The sequence below is a fragment of the Silene latifolia genome, chromosome 6 (genome assembly GCF_048544455.1).
Source record: "Silene latifolia isolate original U9 population chromosome 6, ASM4854445v1, whole genome shotgun sequence".
In the NCBI taxonomy this organism is placed as follows: Eukaryota; Viridiplantae; Streptophyta; class Magnoliopsida; order Caryophyllales; family Caryophyllaceae; genus Silene; species Silene latifolia.
Genome location: NC_133531.1, coordinates 133,482,883 through 133,499,355, shown reverse-complemented (window position 1 = coordinate 133,499,355; position 16,473 = coordinate 133,482,883). Strand labels below are relative to the sequence as shown.

The following is a 16,473-nucleotide window of genomic DNA, read 5'->3' as shown; positions in this document are numbered from 1 at the left end:
CCGAGTAGTGTCAAGAATGTAATCTGTTTGGGTTCTGCCGAGGAATACTCGGCCGAGTATAGTGAATACTCGACCGAGTAGAGGATACTCGGCCGAGTGTACACTTTACTCGACCGAGTATCCGGTCTGGCGAGTAATATTTCAGCGGTTGATGCGGGAGTGTTTAGGGTTATTTAATATTGAAAGTCAGTTTCTAAACGTCATTTACAACCCTAAACATTTTACGATTACTCTAATCACTCCCTAATCCTCCACTGTGTGGGCAATCGTCGTAGTCCTTGCGTTCAATCTTTCATTCTTTCGCCGGTGACGATGTGGTAATTGTTATGCATTTGTATGGTTGATTGCAGCGTAAGCGGATTGACAAAAAAGGTAGGGTTTACCTACTCAGTTACCGTTAATTGATTTGAGACTGTGCTTGTGTTGTAATTGTTGTTATCTGCTGATCATCGGAGTATGGGTGTTGTGATGACGGTGGTGATGTGGTTGTGTTGTGACGGTTGTGGTGTTGTGACAGCTGTGATGCTGTGGTGTTGTGTGATTGTGGTGGAGTCACTTGCGGGAGTGGCTTCACACCCTAGTTCGCCCTCCGTGGAACCCGTCACGGGAGGGGATGTGCACATTAAGGGACATGGATTGTTAGTGGCTCGTTGATGAGCTGGACTTGGTGGGGATGGGCTGCGGTCACCCACTGGCGGAGTGGATTACCTGTTGCGATGGGTAATCTGGCAGGGCTACACACTTCGGTGTGTAGTCGGTTACTATGGAGGATGATCAGTCGGTTATATTGTTTGTTTGTCTTACATTGATTGAATGGTACTGACCCCGTTGTTGTTGTTTTGTAAAACCTGCGGTGATCCATTCGGGGATGGTGAGCAGACTTGACAGGTATTGCATTTGGTGAGCTTGGGCGGTCATGGGGAAGTCGTCATCACCAGTTGTAGTATCACAGTCACGAGTCTTAGCTATGATTTTGTAGTTGTCCTCAGTTGTATTCACTTTATTGGTTTTGGTTTTGATTTGGATTGTTGTAAACATTAATACTTTACAGTACTTCTAATAAATGTGTTTAGGACGGACGCTTTTGATATATACTAACCTCGGGCAACCGAGATGGTAACAGCCTTTCATGCTTGGGTAGTCCTGGTAAGGTACCTTGGTATGAGGGGGTGTTACAAAGTGGTATCAGAGCCGAAAATTCTGGCACCTAAAACTAATGAACCCAATGGATTTAGGGAGTCTAAATAAAATGAACCCGGGGAGGGTTGTTTGGAGCTACCGCAAAGACTTGGGAGACGTCCCGAAGTCGCACTATGGCCCTCACAATCTCAAGCCGGTCACCAGGGGGAATTTTTTGTGAGTCTTTTCGATGCGTGTGTGTGGTATGTGGAACTTGAATGGTTGAATCATGTGAAAGGAAGTGAGATGTGTGGAAACATGGTGAAACTTGTTGAAACGGATTTGGTATGAAATATGTTGGCATGTTAAGTGTTTATTATGTGGCTTTCAAGTGGAACATGTGTACATAATCATGATGATGTTAATGTTTGGTTGTTTGTAGTAGCATGTGATTAAGGTCATGCGTCTATGCATATGAATTTCGTGTTTAATTTCCATGTGGATATGATAAAAGTTCACCCATGTACTGGTTTTTAGAAATATTGGATCGTTATTGTTTGTTTTATGCATGTTTAAGTGTTTTGTTAAGAAATTTTGATTTGTATACAAACCTATTTTGGAAGGGTTGTCTTAAAACTGTCATAAGTCGAGTTATGTAAATTATATTGCTGTGATTCCAAGTTGAGGTGATAACTTGTCCTCTTACGATTCTAACGATAGGTCACACGCCCAAAATGACCAAGTAACGAGTGAGATATGACCGTTTTACGAAAACTGGACGGTGCTGAGAACTGCGCCGATACTCGACCGAGTAGTCCCTGCTCGGCCGAGTATCTTTTATACTCGACCGAGTATTCCATATTCGGCCGAGTAATCTCTCTGTGATAATACTGTTTAGCGTCTGGAGTCGTGAACTCGGCCGAGTAGTCTCATACTCGACCGAGTAAGGTCTACTCGGCCGAGTATTCCCAATACTCGACCGAGTAATCCTTCTGCGACAATTGAGTTTTCTTCTGGAGTCGAAAACTCGACCGAGTAATATAGTTACTCGACCGAGTACCTTTTACTCGACCTAGTATGTTATGTACTCGACCGAGTACCTCATTGGGCGACCACTTTGAGTCGGTGGCTATGTTCTTAGTTTTGTTTTGAGCCGGTGGCTATGTTTTTACATTGTTTTGAGTCGTAGGGTATATACATATGTATGTTTTGACTCTTAACACATTCTTTTATATGTGAGACGGTCTTGATACGTAAGTTACCGGAGGTTATGACATGGAGAATGACGGCTTATGAAGGACATGTGTTAGGTAAGGAAGACATGTGTTAATGTGGTTGTGAAGGATAGTGGCAAAAGAAAAGGGAAGAATGATGAGCTAATCGAGGTAAAGAGCATGTTTTGTGAGATATGGTGAGTGATATAGTCGTGTGTTGAGTAATATAAAAGTAAGTATATATGAGCAAGGGTGATGTGGGTGTAAAGAAACGTGAGAAAGAAAAGATTGAGATGAGGGATATGAATAGTGATATAGTGGTATGTGTAAGGATTTATGGCGGGAGACGGTTAGGATTGTGTTGGTTAAGGATATATGTGGGAAAAGGCCGTTATAGAGGGATGAAAACAAATGGTGTATAGTGAGATCGAGTTATGCCACGATGGGTAGATAGTGGTCGAATTTGGGAATTGGTGTTATCAAGAGGTGAAACTAATGTGTGATTTCCTTGGGCAATTAACGGTATAAAATGAATTTTGATTTCTAGAGATGTAAAAAGGGAGATGCAATTGTTTGAACAAATAAACGTTGATTCTATGGATGGATTCGTGACAAGGGTGAGTGATAGCATAATAAGAGAATATTTATGGTAAGAAAGAGTTAGATGATATCAATATGAAATAATGAGATGTGAGTTTTGGAGCAATGAGAAGGTAACCGGAGCATTAAAGAGTTAGGTAAGAGGTAATAAGGAGTTGAGGGGTTAATTGCTTTTGTCGAGTGTAAAAAGAAAAGAATGAGGGGAATAAACTAAGAAAATGTTCACCGGAGTTATGTGATATAAAGTAAGGAATCGTCGAGATGTATGATACTATCATGAGGATTGGAGTTAATGGTTATATAGGAGTTTCAGAACAACGTTGATTAGTCAGGAGTTTCGAGGAATTAAGTAAAGTAAAAGTTGGGTAGAGAATTTGCACGATATGAAATCTTGGTGGTGAGTCGGGTAATAATACAATTAAGAATAGTATTGGGAAGAACGTTGAGGTAATTTTGTTGATGGATTTGATGTTCGTTATTAGTGATGTTAACCAAAGTTAGGAAAGGAACCGTGATGTTTAGAGATGAGTGTAAGAGGTTGATGTCCGGACAATGGTAGTGTTATCGTTTGTGACTAGTGGTTAAGAGTGATGGTATATTAGAAAGGTAGCAATTCTAAAGAGGTTGATTTTGTAGAGACCAGGTTGATATGTATGGTTATGAGAGAGCATAATATGTGGTTATATGAGGCAGTTATTAGTAGTTGAGTATTAATGGTAGGGTTACATTTGGCAGGGGGTGATGGATATGCGAATGAGAGAATGTGTTATGAGGGGCATACGAGTTAAACTCAAGCGAGAGGTAACCTTTATCGGGGGGTAACTTACGTGATCAGGATTGACTAGTTGGATGTGATTACGGGTCTATGATATGTGTAAATGTTTGTGTGAGGTTCAGACCTCACAAGAAGTGGTATGATGTGATAATTATAAAGTTGTTATATGAATGTTTTGTAATTTATGTTGGGTACGGTATACTAATGGAATGAGGTTCAAAAGGTAATAATTTGATTGATCTGGCATGGATAGTTAAAATTGTATGTGTATTGATGATACATGTTTATTCCGTGAAATGGTAAGAATGATGTTCATGAGATTCTTGTCAGTTTATTCCGTATAATATGTTGTGTTATAATATAGTGAAACAGTTTTGAATGAGTTTTCTTGTTCGAAATGTCATACTGAGTCAGTGTTTATGGGAATTATATGTGATTGTGATGTTTATCGATGTGGTTGTTGTGCCTCGAGTGGTGATCCGGGCATGGTACTTCATGCTGTGATGCGGGCATTTTCGCACTGCGGTGCGGCTGTTGGTGGCGGTGTTGCGATGCCGTCACCGGTTGTGGTGGAGTAGGCGGGATGAGTATGATTCGAGTTTCGACAGTACATACCAGTTATACATAGATTGTTGTTTTGTTTGATGTTGCTCCCTGCGAGTTTCAGTTTGTGCAGATAGACAGTTGTCTTGTTTATTGATGTTTTCTTTACCAGGTTAAGTTTGGGAATGAGGGTAGAGTATGATATGAAATAGAGTTGTATATGTTTTCGTTGTTGTCATGGTATAGTGATATTCTGTTGATGGGACACAGTTGTGAGAGGTTGTTACAGTAATTTTGATCTCGTTCTAGATAAGGCTTTAGTAGACATAGTAATGGCTAGTGATTCGTAAAACATGTGTGGTAATGACCTGAAAGATGCAGGTGGTTCATAATCCTTTGTTGAGATAGTGAGTGTAGGGTGTTGGGGAATTAGTGTCATGTTAAGTTATGTATGAGTTTTGCGGTAATGAAGGAAAGAACTTGAGGATCTAGTGTGAGTGTACGTAACGAGTGTGGATCGTGAGTTATACTTTTGGGAGATAGGTGCTTTACATAGAGAGGTATGTTGTTTTGCAGTAATAATGGAGAGTTAGTATGGTGATTTTAATTTGCTACGAGTTTTATGGTATAGGTCAGGTGGTGTGCCGAATGAGTTGAGGTATGAGAAATGTTTAAGTAAGAGAGCCTTGGATATATACATGACGAGTGTTTAGATTATAGGTGGTTATCTTTGACATGCGGTGGTGATAAGGATAATGAAACGATATAGCTAGGATTTAGTATTAGTGAGCTACGAGGACGTAACATTTATCTTAAGAGGAGTAGGAGGCGATAAAAGAGATTTTGATGGTTGTGCATATGGTAGTATAATTGGAAGTAGAGTGTTGGTGTAGCATAAAGGACGGATATTTGTTTTGATTGTTTTTATTAAAGGTCATGACCGTGCTTGTAGTAGTTCGATGTTTAGGAATGGGAGAATATTTCAATAGTGTTGACGGTTGGATGATGATGTTATGAGTGTGAGTAAACTTCGAGGACGAAGTTCCTTTTAAGGGTGGTAGAATGTAACATTCCGTTTCGATGGTTGATCTTGTTTTGTGGATTGTCTTGGTATTGAGTTGCTAGTGAGTGTTATGGAAGTGAGATAAGGTTGGCAACGTTATATTGTGGTTATTAGATAATATTATGGAGTCAATATCGAGAGGATATGTTAACTAGTAAGCGTGGTTGGTGGAGTTAATGTTAGAGGTTCATGTTTTATAGGTTGGGTTGGAACTTCGGGGACGAAGTTCTTTTTAAGGGGGGAAGACTGTAATACTACGGATTTTTATAAGCTAAGTACTCGACCGAGTAGAGCCTACTCGACCGAGTAGTGTCAAGAGTGTAATCTGTTTGGGTTCTGCCGAGGAATACTCGACCGAGTAGAGGATACTCGGCCGAGTATACACTTTACTCGACCGAGTATCCGGTCTGGCGAGTAATATTTCAGCGGTTGATGCGGGAGTGTTTAGGGTTATTTAATATTGAAAGTCAGTTTCTAAACGTCATTTACAACCCTAAATATTTTACGATTACTCTAATCACTCCCTAATCCTCCACTGTGTGGGCAATCGTCGTAGTCCTTGCGTTCAATCTTTCATTCTTTCGCCGGTGACGATGTGGTAATTGTTATGCATTTGTATGGTTGATTGCAGCGTAAGCGGATTGACAAAAAAGGTAGGGTTTACCTACTCAGTTACCGTTAATTGATTTGAGACTGTGCTTGTGTTGTAATTGTTGTTATCTGCTGATCATCGGAGTATGGGTGTTGTGATGACGGTGGTGATGTGGTTGTGTTGTGACGGTTGTGGTGTTGTGGACAAAATTTGATGATCTTTGTGGTGTTGTGTGATTGTGGTGGAGTCACTTGCGGGAGTGGCTTCACACCCTAGTTCGCCCTCCGTGGAACCCGTCACGGAGGGGATGTGCACATTAAGGGACATGGATTGTTAGTGGCTCGTTGATGAGCCGGACTTGGTGGGGATGGGTGCGGTCACCCATCGGCGAGTGGATTACCCGTTGCGATGGGTAATCCGGCAGGGCTACACACTTCGGTGTGTAGTCGGTTACTATGGAGGATGATCAGTCGGTTATATTGTTTGTTTGTCTTACATTGATTGAATGGTACTGACCCCGTTGTTGTTGTTTTGTAAAACCTGCGGTGATCCATTCGGGGATGGTGAGCAGACTTGACAGGTATTGCATTTGGTGAGCTTGGGCGGTCATGGGGAAGTCGTCATCACCAGTTGTAGTATCACAGTCACGAGTCTTAGCTATGATTTTGTAGTTGTCCTCAGTTGTATTCACTTTATTGGTTTTGGTTTTGATTTGGATTGTTGTAAACATTAATACTTTACAGTACTTCTAATAAATGTGTTTAGGACGGACGCTTTTGATATATACTAACCTCGGGCAACCGAGATGGTAACAGCCTTTCATGCTTGGGTAGTCCTGGTAAGGTACCTTGGTATGAGGGGGTGTTACATATTATTCTTATTCCGAAGTTGGAACACCCAGAGATGGTCACTCAGTATCGACCTATTAGTCTTTGCAATGTCATTTACCGAATTGCGTCGAAATGTCTTGCAAATAGACTTAAGCTAGTAATATCATCAATTGTTTCAGACTCTCAGCAAGCTTTCGTACCTGGACGCCTGATGACTGACAGCTGTATTATTGCTCACGAAGTGCTTCACTATATTAACAAGACAAAAAAAGGTACAAATTGTTACGCTGTGCTTAAGCTTGACATGAACAAGGCCTTTGATCGTGTTTCATGGACTTTCCTCATGCTGATTATGAAACGTATGGGTTTCCCAACTTTCTGGCAAAACATTATTTGGGAATGCGTGGCTACGGTCTCTTACAGGGTTCTTATTAATGGAGAACCCTCTGCTTCGTTCCGATCTTATTGCGGTCTTAGACAAGGTGATCCGCTGTCCCCCTATCTTTTTATTATGTGTATGGAGGTTTTGTCTCGACAACTAATCAGAGCAGAAAAAATCGGATCCTTAACCGGCATTAAAATCTCGAGATATGCACCTACTCTCTCGCACTTGCTCTATGCGGATGATGCTCTTCTTTGCTGCAAAGCAACACCGTTGGCCTTTGAGACTTTAAGAGATCTTTTCAAGGAATTTGAAGCGGCTTCGGGTCAAATGATTAATTTTAGTAAGTCCTTTATTAAATTCAGCCCTAATACACCAGCGGATTTTCGCGAGCATCTGACGTCTATTTTGAAGATGACTAGTGTTCCCTCTTTTGGTACTTATTTGGGAGTTCCTATTGATATCCCTCGCAAAAGGTCAGAGCTCTTTCTTCCTTTTATTGATAGCATGACTACTCGCATTGCATCCTGGTCTGCTCTCCATCTCAGCCAACCGAGTAAATTGATAATTATTTCGGCAATTTTGCTTGCTTCTCTGAATCATGTCTTCTCCGTGGTACCTATTCCTCGCTGCGTGAGCCGAAAAATAGATGCCTTGCTTGCAGCTTTTTGGTGGCGTAATGATTGGCATAAGCACTCTATACACTGGACTTCCCAAAGCGTACTGCAAGCACCAAAAGAATATGGTGGTCTTGGCTTCAAAAACTCCCGCCTACTCAGTCAAGCTTTGCTTCTTAAAAATTTCTGGCGTATCCATTCACAGCCAACAACACTACTTGCAAGATATATGGTTCTAAAGTATGGCCGAGATTTGCCTATCCCTTTAGCTACATCTCGGGTTTCTCAACCATCATTTATATGGTCTGGTATTTGCAAAGCTGTTTCTTCGGCTACAACGGGGATTTGTTGGAAGCTTGGAAAAGGCAATTTAGTAGATATTTGGTCTAGTCGTTGGATTAATGGTAATCTGCCATCGGTTACGGCCCTTGTTCCAAATCCGGCTCCGTCTCTTTCTGATTTCTTACTGCCATCGGGTGACTGAAATCCTAACATGGTTTTCCGCTATTTTTCTTCAACTTGTGCAAAGGAGATTATTGCCATGGAACCACCTGCTCAGAACTTTGACGACTTTCTCTACTGGAAATATACGGAAGATGGCAATTATTCGGCTAAATCAGGCTACTCCATCCTTTGGGCTGCGTCTCCAGCTGCCCGCTGTATCCGCTCGTTTGTCCACACTTTTCCTTGGAAGCATGTATGGCGGAAAGGAATTCCTCCAAAAAACTCGGTTATGTTATGGCGGCTAGCTCACAACATTATGCCAACAAGCGATAATCTACTTTCAAAACATGTGCCGTTTGACTCCGTATGCCAACTATGTCGGAATTCCCCTGAAACAGAAGAGCACTTATTTCGTTCCTGTGAGATTGCCCAACATGTCTGGAAAGCATCCGCTCTAGGGATAAACACCATAGCAAATCCATCTACCCCCTTTATCTCGTGGATTGCAGACTTCGTGGTTTATCTTCACCGTCAATCTTTGGCATCTGATCAAAAACGGCTGCTGCTTTGCTTCTGTTGTGTTCTTCAGGCAATCTGGACCACTCGCAACTCTGTGCTCTTTCGAGATGATATTGTCAACCCAGCGTTTATCTGTCAACTCATTGAATATCTACTGCACTCACTTATTCGGACTTCCGAGGTACGCTCTACACAGGTGCACAACACTTACGGATTAGTTATGCCCTCTGTCGAGTTGGGTCGCTCATTATCTCAACGGAAATGGATTTCGATCTCTGTTTCAGCACACCATATCCCAAAAACAAACTGTTTCACCTGCTGCATCCACAGTTCCGTTAGCTTTCAGGTTACCTGCTGTAAACTATCTGCAGTTCTGGCAAATTCTTTGCCAGTCCCAATTAGTGTGCGGAATTCTATCCGAGAAATCCGTGCTTTGTTTGTAATTTACCCTTACTGGTCTGTAAGCCTGACAACAGGTTAGCTATGTGTACTACTTCCTTTCTTTAATATAAACTTGAACCAAACAAGATTAGGCAAGTACGAATTTAGAACCCCATACTACTATGCTATCAAATTTCATTCCATTCGCTTCCAACTTGTTGAACTTTCTAGCGTAGTATAGTAGTAATCCACAACATCAAAATCATCTACTTGACTATGGTCTCACCAGTTTACAAACTTCTCCAATCTTCATCATCAATGGCTGCTATCAATTCTCACTCAATCTCTAAATTACCCTTACCTTTTTCCAATTTTTCAACAAAAACCCATTTCTCTAAATTCAATTCATCTTCTTTTATTTCTCACAATTCATTCCCATCTTTAATTACAACAACAACAACAACAACAACTCATTTATTCTTAAATTCAACTAAACAACGTCATGTTTCTGCTGTTGTTTCATTCAGTCTCCCAACAAAGTAAGTTTTTGACTAAAATGATGAAAAATGTAAGCTTTTTATGGTGGTTTTGGTAAGGTTTTGGTTTATTTTGCCTAATTTGATTGATTTTTGTGTTTGCGCAGGAACCCAGAAAGTGCAGTTGCTGAAAAATTACCCAAGTAAGTCAAATATTTCATATTTAAAGTTCTTTTAATTAAGGGTTTTTGTTGGATTCTGAATTGGTTGTGGGTTTTTGAGGATTGGGTGGGGGAGTGGCGGAAATACGGAACTAGGGGTGCTCGCCTCCGCTGAACAATGAAAATTCGATTTTTTTTCAAGTTTACCTTGTAGCATTACTCGTTCGCCCGCCTGAAAATTTTTCGCCCCCCTAACTGAAAATGCTGGTTCCGGAACTGAGGTGGAGATTTGTAGTAATGGGTGGTGAAATATGTTTGAATAGGTGGTCATGGAGGGCAATAAAGTCATTTGCAATGGGTGAATTGGAAGCTAGGAAGCTAAAGTATGCCACTACTGGGACTGAAGCCATTCTCATGGGTATACTTGTAGAAGGTGAGTTGAAATCGGAGGAAAACACGAGAAATTATATGGAAGTTGATGCTTTATTACATTTATGATTTATTGTTGCTTGCAAAATTGCAATGCCTTTTGATGTTATATAGATTGGATAATGCTCTTAAAACAAATGATTTAACTTGTAGGTTATTGGATTGTGTATTTGCCTTTTGCTTGATTGCTGTTACTATGTGCCCATATGACTAGAACTGAGTTTGCTGTTATGATCAGAGTGCCAACCGTAGAATCTTTTGTGGGCGCTTATTAGTTATTACCTGTTATGATCGTCTGGACTTTCTGGAAGAGTGCACACCAACAAGAACATAGTTACTCCAGTGCCTCAAGGTCTCAATTGGTAGGGGGAAGGTTGTCAGATGTACGAGATTGACTCTTTGCGAGCGAGGATCTATATTGGCTGCCTAGTGAAATGCTGTTAGGGGTTGTTTGGATGTGGCTCACAACATGATGAAAATAGACTGCGTGAATGCCGCTCCTTAGGGTCCTCAAAGAATGCTATTTATTTGAATAATTTGTCAAGTTGTCAACTGGAAAAAGTTTGTTACGTAATTTTGATGATGTTCTTCATTTTAAAACGGATGCAATAGTGCATCAAGACTATTAGAGAAACGCACTGGCTACATAATAATTCCTTTGTGTGATGATCTAATCGTTTTTTTTCCTGGGTGTTAATGGAGATACAGCAGTAGTACAATCCAACAGTAGTGAGATTCAAACTTGCGACCTATCGTCCACTATAGCTCTATATTTACCACTAGGCTATGACCTTTTTGGTGACATACAAACATACAATAGGAGGTCAGATCCATTAGCAGTTGAAAAGAGCTTAAGGATTTTTTAGCATGGCTGACAAATAATAATTTGGTAGAATAAGGTTCGACGAATTACTAGGCTAGTTAAAAGTGATGTTTCAAAGGCAATTGCTTACCAACTTGAACTCTATTATAGGGACAAAATGTGTGAATTTAGAGATAGAAATCAACATTCTGCGTGGCTAGTTATCACTACTAAACTTGTCGCAACTGGTAATTATTAGCGCAATGGTATTGACCTTACCCTTTAGGCCTTTACTTTAGAGCAGTTGACATTGTTCTACGACAAGATCATTTTGACAGTTTCCCCACAATGGTAGCTAGTTATCTGTATGTTCCCACATACTTGCATATGCTAATTTTGTCCTTAGATACTCTACTCGAGAGGTATCTTTCAGGCTTGGGGCTCATTTTGATTCAGTTAGGATGTGAGATGCCTATGGCTCTATCTGATCGTCAATCACATCTTAGGTTGTACTTCTAAGTTCTAACTGAGAGCAACTAGCACTGCTGAACATGTATTATTAACAGCAAAAACGACAAAAATGTGGTATACAGTGTCTGGTGTCACTTAAGATGGTTATGTTGCATGCCGACATGGATTTGGGCTTTTTAATACCTTCTCGGTACAAGAATCTGTCTTTGTGGCTGCTTCAGATTTTGGGCATATGGTACAAGAAATTGTGTTCCTTTTCTGTATTGAATACTTGATGAAGTAGAATTGTTGTGTATATTCATATTTATAACTTTTAGGTAACTTGGCCTTTTTCATTCCAGGAACTAGCCTGGCTGCAAAATTTCTCTGGGAAAATGGAATCACACTCTTTAAGGTGCGAGACGAAAGTGTAAAATTACGTGAAAAAGGGGATTTCTTCTTCTTCAGCCCAGAACACCCGCCTCTGACCGAATCAGCTCAAAAGGCACTGGATCGGGCTGTCGATGTGAAGCTGAAATCTGGTATGCCGCTTTTCCATCTTTGATACTACAAACAATATATTTATGTAGTTCTTTTGCTTGGTGCTCATTATGTTATTTGATTTTCGTTACTATGTTGTTTACTCTTGTTTTATTATCATGTTGTCATGTTTGATGAAGGTTTGATGACACCATACCTTGTGGTTTATGTTAATATGTGAAGTTATCTTTACATTCTCATATTCATGAATTTGATAGTTTGAGCACATCTAGGGCACACTTTAATGAAGAACGGGCTATATAAGCAATCATCTGATCCAAAAGTTTAAAATGTTTTTGACACGCGTTTTACATACGTAGAGTATGCTGTTTTTATATTTTTTTTTCTTCTACGGAGTAGTTCTTTTATCGTGCTCTACCCTTTGCCTTATTAGTTATTACACCTTGATTTTATATGCTAACATGCCCTCTTTAACTTGAAAATACAAATTTGTTGCAAAAATGGCGCGCATTGTATATTTGTATGTGTGAAGCACACACCATCACACTTTGCGTCTTGTTTCCTGAATCCTGAGTACACTCACGCCTTTTAAAACTTATATCTGATTTGACCTGGACTTATGTTTCACTACTAGGAATCATCAATTTTGCTTTTTACGTATCAAGGTAAGCACCGAACATATCAGAGAAAATAAAATAGCCTTCTTTTCAACTTTTCTTGCATGTAGGCGTAGATGGAGAGATCACACCAACAGAGTTGCTCTTAGGTATATGGTCTGAAGTAGAATCACCTGGTCACAAGATATTGGCTGCCCTTGGCTTTGATGATGAAAAGGCCAAACAGCTACAAGCTTTAAGTTCTAAACCCGGCTTTGCTGAAGAGTCGTAACATCTTGGCCTGTGCTGCCTGAGTTGCCTGTCAATGTGGTAGTTTGATCTAAAATTCACATTGCTTTCATAAAACCGCTTAAAGCAATTGTCATAGGCCATCAAACATTGGTTTCATGTCTTAATATCGCCTCGAGAGTCGTTGCGTATAAGATGAAAATGATTGTTGTGGTCCCGCCCTGAAATTCTGTATCTGAACCGCAGAATGTTGTAATATGATCTAATAGAGTTTGAAGAAAACTAATTATTCCTGATTTTGCATGAGTTGAACTAATTCCTAACTGCTAATTAAGATATAGGTACCCTCGTAACTCAAGGTAACGAACTTTGGTATCGTTCACCTTATTTGAACTGACATTTTCTGATTTATGCACAGATATTTATAACATACCACTACGTTCTGTCGAATGATAACCGGGATTCGAACATGTCAGTACTATTCCCCTTTCGGAGGTTATATCTTCGTCATCGTCTCTTACCATCTCTGGCCAATCTGAGGTGAGAACTTGAGCCTTGGCGGCTTGTTTGGCCCAGTCGGTTTTTGCCACAAAAATCAAAAGCAGGACTAAGCAGGCCACTACACCGATTATGAAACCAGACAAGAGTCCTTGGAGCCCGAGTTTTACTTTAAAACTCAATACTATCCCTAGCGGCAGTGCCAGTAGGTAAAATCCACTTAGACTAGCACAGGTACTGAGCCATGGCCTCGCCATTCCTCGGATAATTCCTCCACAAACTGTTACCGGAAAGTTGATCAATTCAAACAAGGCCATCAGTGTCATCATTTTATTGACCCCTCTGATAACCCCTTTGTCAGGACTGAACAGTGGGCCCCACCAACTTCTGGCAGCCACCATAGTCAACGCGCCTAAACATCCTGAGATGACGGCCAGTCCGAGAGACACGCTAGCTGACCATGATGCAGCCTGGGCTTGGTTTGCGCCTAACTCGTTTGACACACGGGTTGATCCACATACGGAGAGGGAGACTGTTATAGAGTACAATAAGTAATCAAAGTTTAGCACAATGACTAGTACACTAACAGCTTCCCTAGCATTAGGTAACCGCCCGGCAAGTAACACTAGGATCTCATAACACCACCATTCAAGGCAAGTGGTCAGACAACACGGCCCACATAGCCGTAGTAGCACGACCCAGTCCTTGACTCCTTGGTCCCACCACCCTCCTTCCCTCCATTTCCCTTCTCCCTTAATCTCCATGGTTAGCACACTAGCTATGAGTACTAGTGTCATAACTAGATCACTTAGCCAAACTGCCATGGCTACACCGGCGACACCCATTGATTTTGATAGCAACATGTTGATTGGTACGTGGAATGCTACCGCGATAGTTGAGCTAAGCAAGATGGGAATTGTTACGCCTTGAGCACTTAAGTAGGCTTTTAGAGGGCAGAGGAATGACATTATTATTAGATCGGGGAGAAGGTAGAGTACATACGTTTTAGCCATGGAAATCATTTCGCTTTCTAGTCCGAAATGAACGAGAATTTTATCAACGTTGAGCCATAATATAGAGATTGGGAAGGTAACTAAAAGAAGCAACAAAGTTGTCATAAGAAGTGTCTTGTGTAGGAGTTTGAAGTTCTTAGCTCCATACGCTTGACCACATATGGGTTCCATTGCTCCTGCTAACCCCGATAAGACCGAATACCCGGTCACACTTGCGAATGTGTACCCAAGCGCACCCCCGGCTAATTGAACCTCTCCAAGCTTGCCTAAGAATGCCGTTGTGATGGGTTGCTTGGCAAGCCATGTTAGATTCATCACAATGAGAGGAACTGCCATGCCTCGTTGCTTCCCTAGTTCCGAGGTGATTTTTTGAAGAATGCTGGTTGGACATGTTTGAAACGGAGGCGTAGATGGTTGACTAGCCTGTTTTTGGTTAGGAAGAGGTGTAGAGGACATGATAAAACTGTTGTAGGATAGTGAAAGGGCGTATTCATAAGAGAAGGCTTTTGTTAGGATTGCTCATGCTATAAGAGAAGGCTTTTGTTAGGATTGCTCATGCTATAGTTATGTCTATGGCCTAAGCGATCTTTTTCACTTTGACAAAAAAAAAAAAAAAAAAAAAAAAAGAGAAGGCTTTTGTTAGTTGGTCTTTTAGAATACATCATACATGAGGCAAAATGAGATACTGAGACAGGTTGTAGATATGGTTGATGGTCTTTTAGAAATTAGAATACATGAGAAAAAATGTGAGATACTCAGACAGGTTGTAGATATGGTATGGTTAGTCGTACGTGCGGGGAGTAAAGATGATCCATAAATTCTTGTTTATAGCCGTTGTACAACGAGTGTGTAATGCATCCAATTCAACATTTTTTTGGGAGGTGATGCTGCATACCACTCATTCGTTGTAATTTACAACAGTTATACGCAAGACTAATTGGAGATGATCACAGATCGCAGTTGCCCAAAGAAAATTATAGAAATGAAAAGCAAGTTTGTTCATTTGTTTGCTGTAAGGGGATAATCCTCGCTTTATTTGAGTAATTTCTTTTACGTTTACGTTATTTGAGAATTATAGAAATGTGTTTAGTTCATGAAAAACTAGATTTGCAAGCGAGATGGAGTGCTCCTTGATGACTGTCAGCATTGGGGGTGACAAAGGCACTCATAAAAACGGCAAGATACCGCGTAACCATATGATCTCACAAGTCGTTGCAGCCATAGCTCAGTACAAGAGCGCGATACCGTGAACTATTTCTTAGTTTTCCAAGAAACATGACTACCACCCAGCAGAGCACAATATGCAGCACGATGAGTCAATGGGAAACTTGCCTACCCCTGGGTTATTGCGTACCATACGAAGACCACTTACCAATGCCATACACGAGGTTGATTAGGGATGGCAATGGGTAGGGTCTGGGTAGGGTCCGCCTAGACCCGGACCCGACCCGAGATTTTTCCTTTGGACCCGTACCCGACCCAGACCCGCAAGGGTCTAAAATTTGAGGACCCATACCCGGACCCTATGGGTAAGGGTAGGGTCTCTGGGTACTCATGGCCCGAGTTTCACCACTTTAAGAACAAGATTAACAACTATAGGGTCTATAATATAAAAAAAAAAAATCATACTACTTAAACATTATGAGTTTATTAATCTGCCGTTAATGGTGGTGGTCGGTCGCCGGCTATTAGAGAGGTGGTTGTCAGTCGCGTATCAGTGCTGTGGTGGTGGTTTTCTTGTGTCAGTGGTGGAGTGGTGGTATTGTCAGAAGAGTTCGGTTGAGTTTTATCACTTTATGGGATGAGGGAAGAGAAAGAGACTTTAGTTGGGTTTCTACAGTCTGCCAGTATGAATTCATAAAAGTTGTAATTTTGATTTTTTTTTTTAATAAAGGGTCTAAGGGTCGGGTATGGGTCTCATAACTTAGACCTGGACCCGGACCCGAAATATTTTCTTAAAACCCATACCCGACCCATACCCATTGGGTCTGAAAAAATGAGACCCATACCCGACCCATTAGGGTCCGACCCTCAGGGTCTGGGTCGGGTCCCCGACCCACTGCCATCCCTAAGGTTGATGCATAAACAACTGAGACAAGATGTGCACACTGTATACCAAATTCGGTCGTCTATTTGTCAAGTACTCCCTCCTATGGTCGTCTATTTGTCATTTGTCAAGTATTCCCTCCCATCGACTCCAAAGATAACATGGACCCACT

General features: G+C 41.0%; 2 protein-coding genes across 2 annotated transcripts; one reads left to right on the top strand and one right to left on the bottom strand.

Annotated features, from left to right (window-relative positions):
* The first annotated feature begins 9,210 nt into the window (after nucleotides 1-9,210).
* Nucleotides 9,211-13,039, top strand: LOC141587322 (ATP-dependent Clp protease ATP-binding subunit CLPT2, chloroplastic). The gene is made up of 5 exons (XM_074408775.1): nucleotides 9,211-9,618; nucleotides 9,723-9,758; nucleotides 10,040-10,149; nucleotides 11,760-11,939; nucleotides 12,626-13,039. The coding sequence occupies exons 1-5, from the start codon at nucleotides 9,356-9,358 to the stop codon at nucleotides 12,784-12,786; spliced, it is 750 nt and encodes a 249-aa protein (XP_074264876.1). The 5' UTR covers nucleotides 9,211-9,355; the 3' UTR covers nucleotides 12,787-13,039.
* A 55-nt stretch (nucleotides 13,040-13,094) lies between these two features.
* LOC141587321 (protein DETOXIFICATION 56-like) lies at nucleotides 13,095-14,714 on the bottom strand. Its single transcript, XM_074408774.1, has one exon. The coding sequence runs from the start codon at nucleotides 14,708-14,710 to the stop codon at nucleotides 13,166-13,168; it is 1,545 nt and encodes a 514-aa protein (XP_074264875.1). The 5' UTR covers nucleotides 14,711-14,714; the 3' UTR covers nucleotides 13,095-13,165.
* Nucleotides 14,715-16,473: the final 1,759 nt, after the last annotated feature.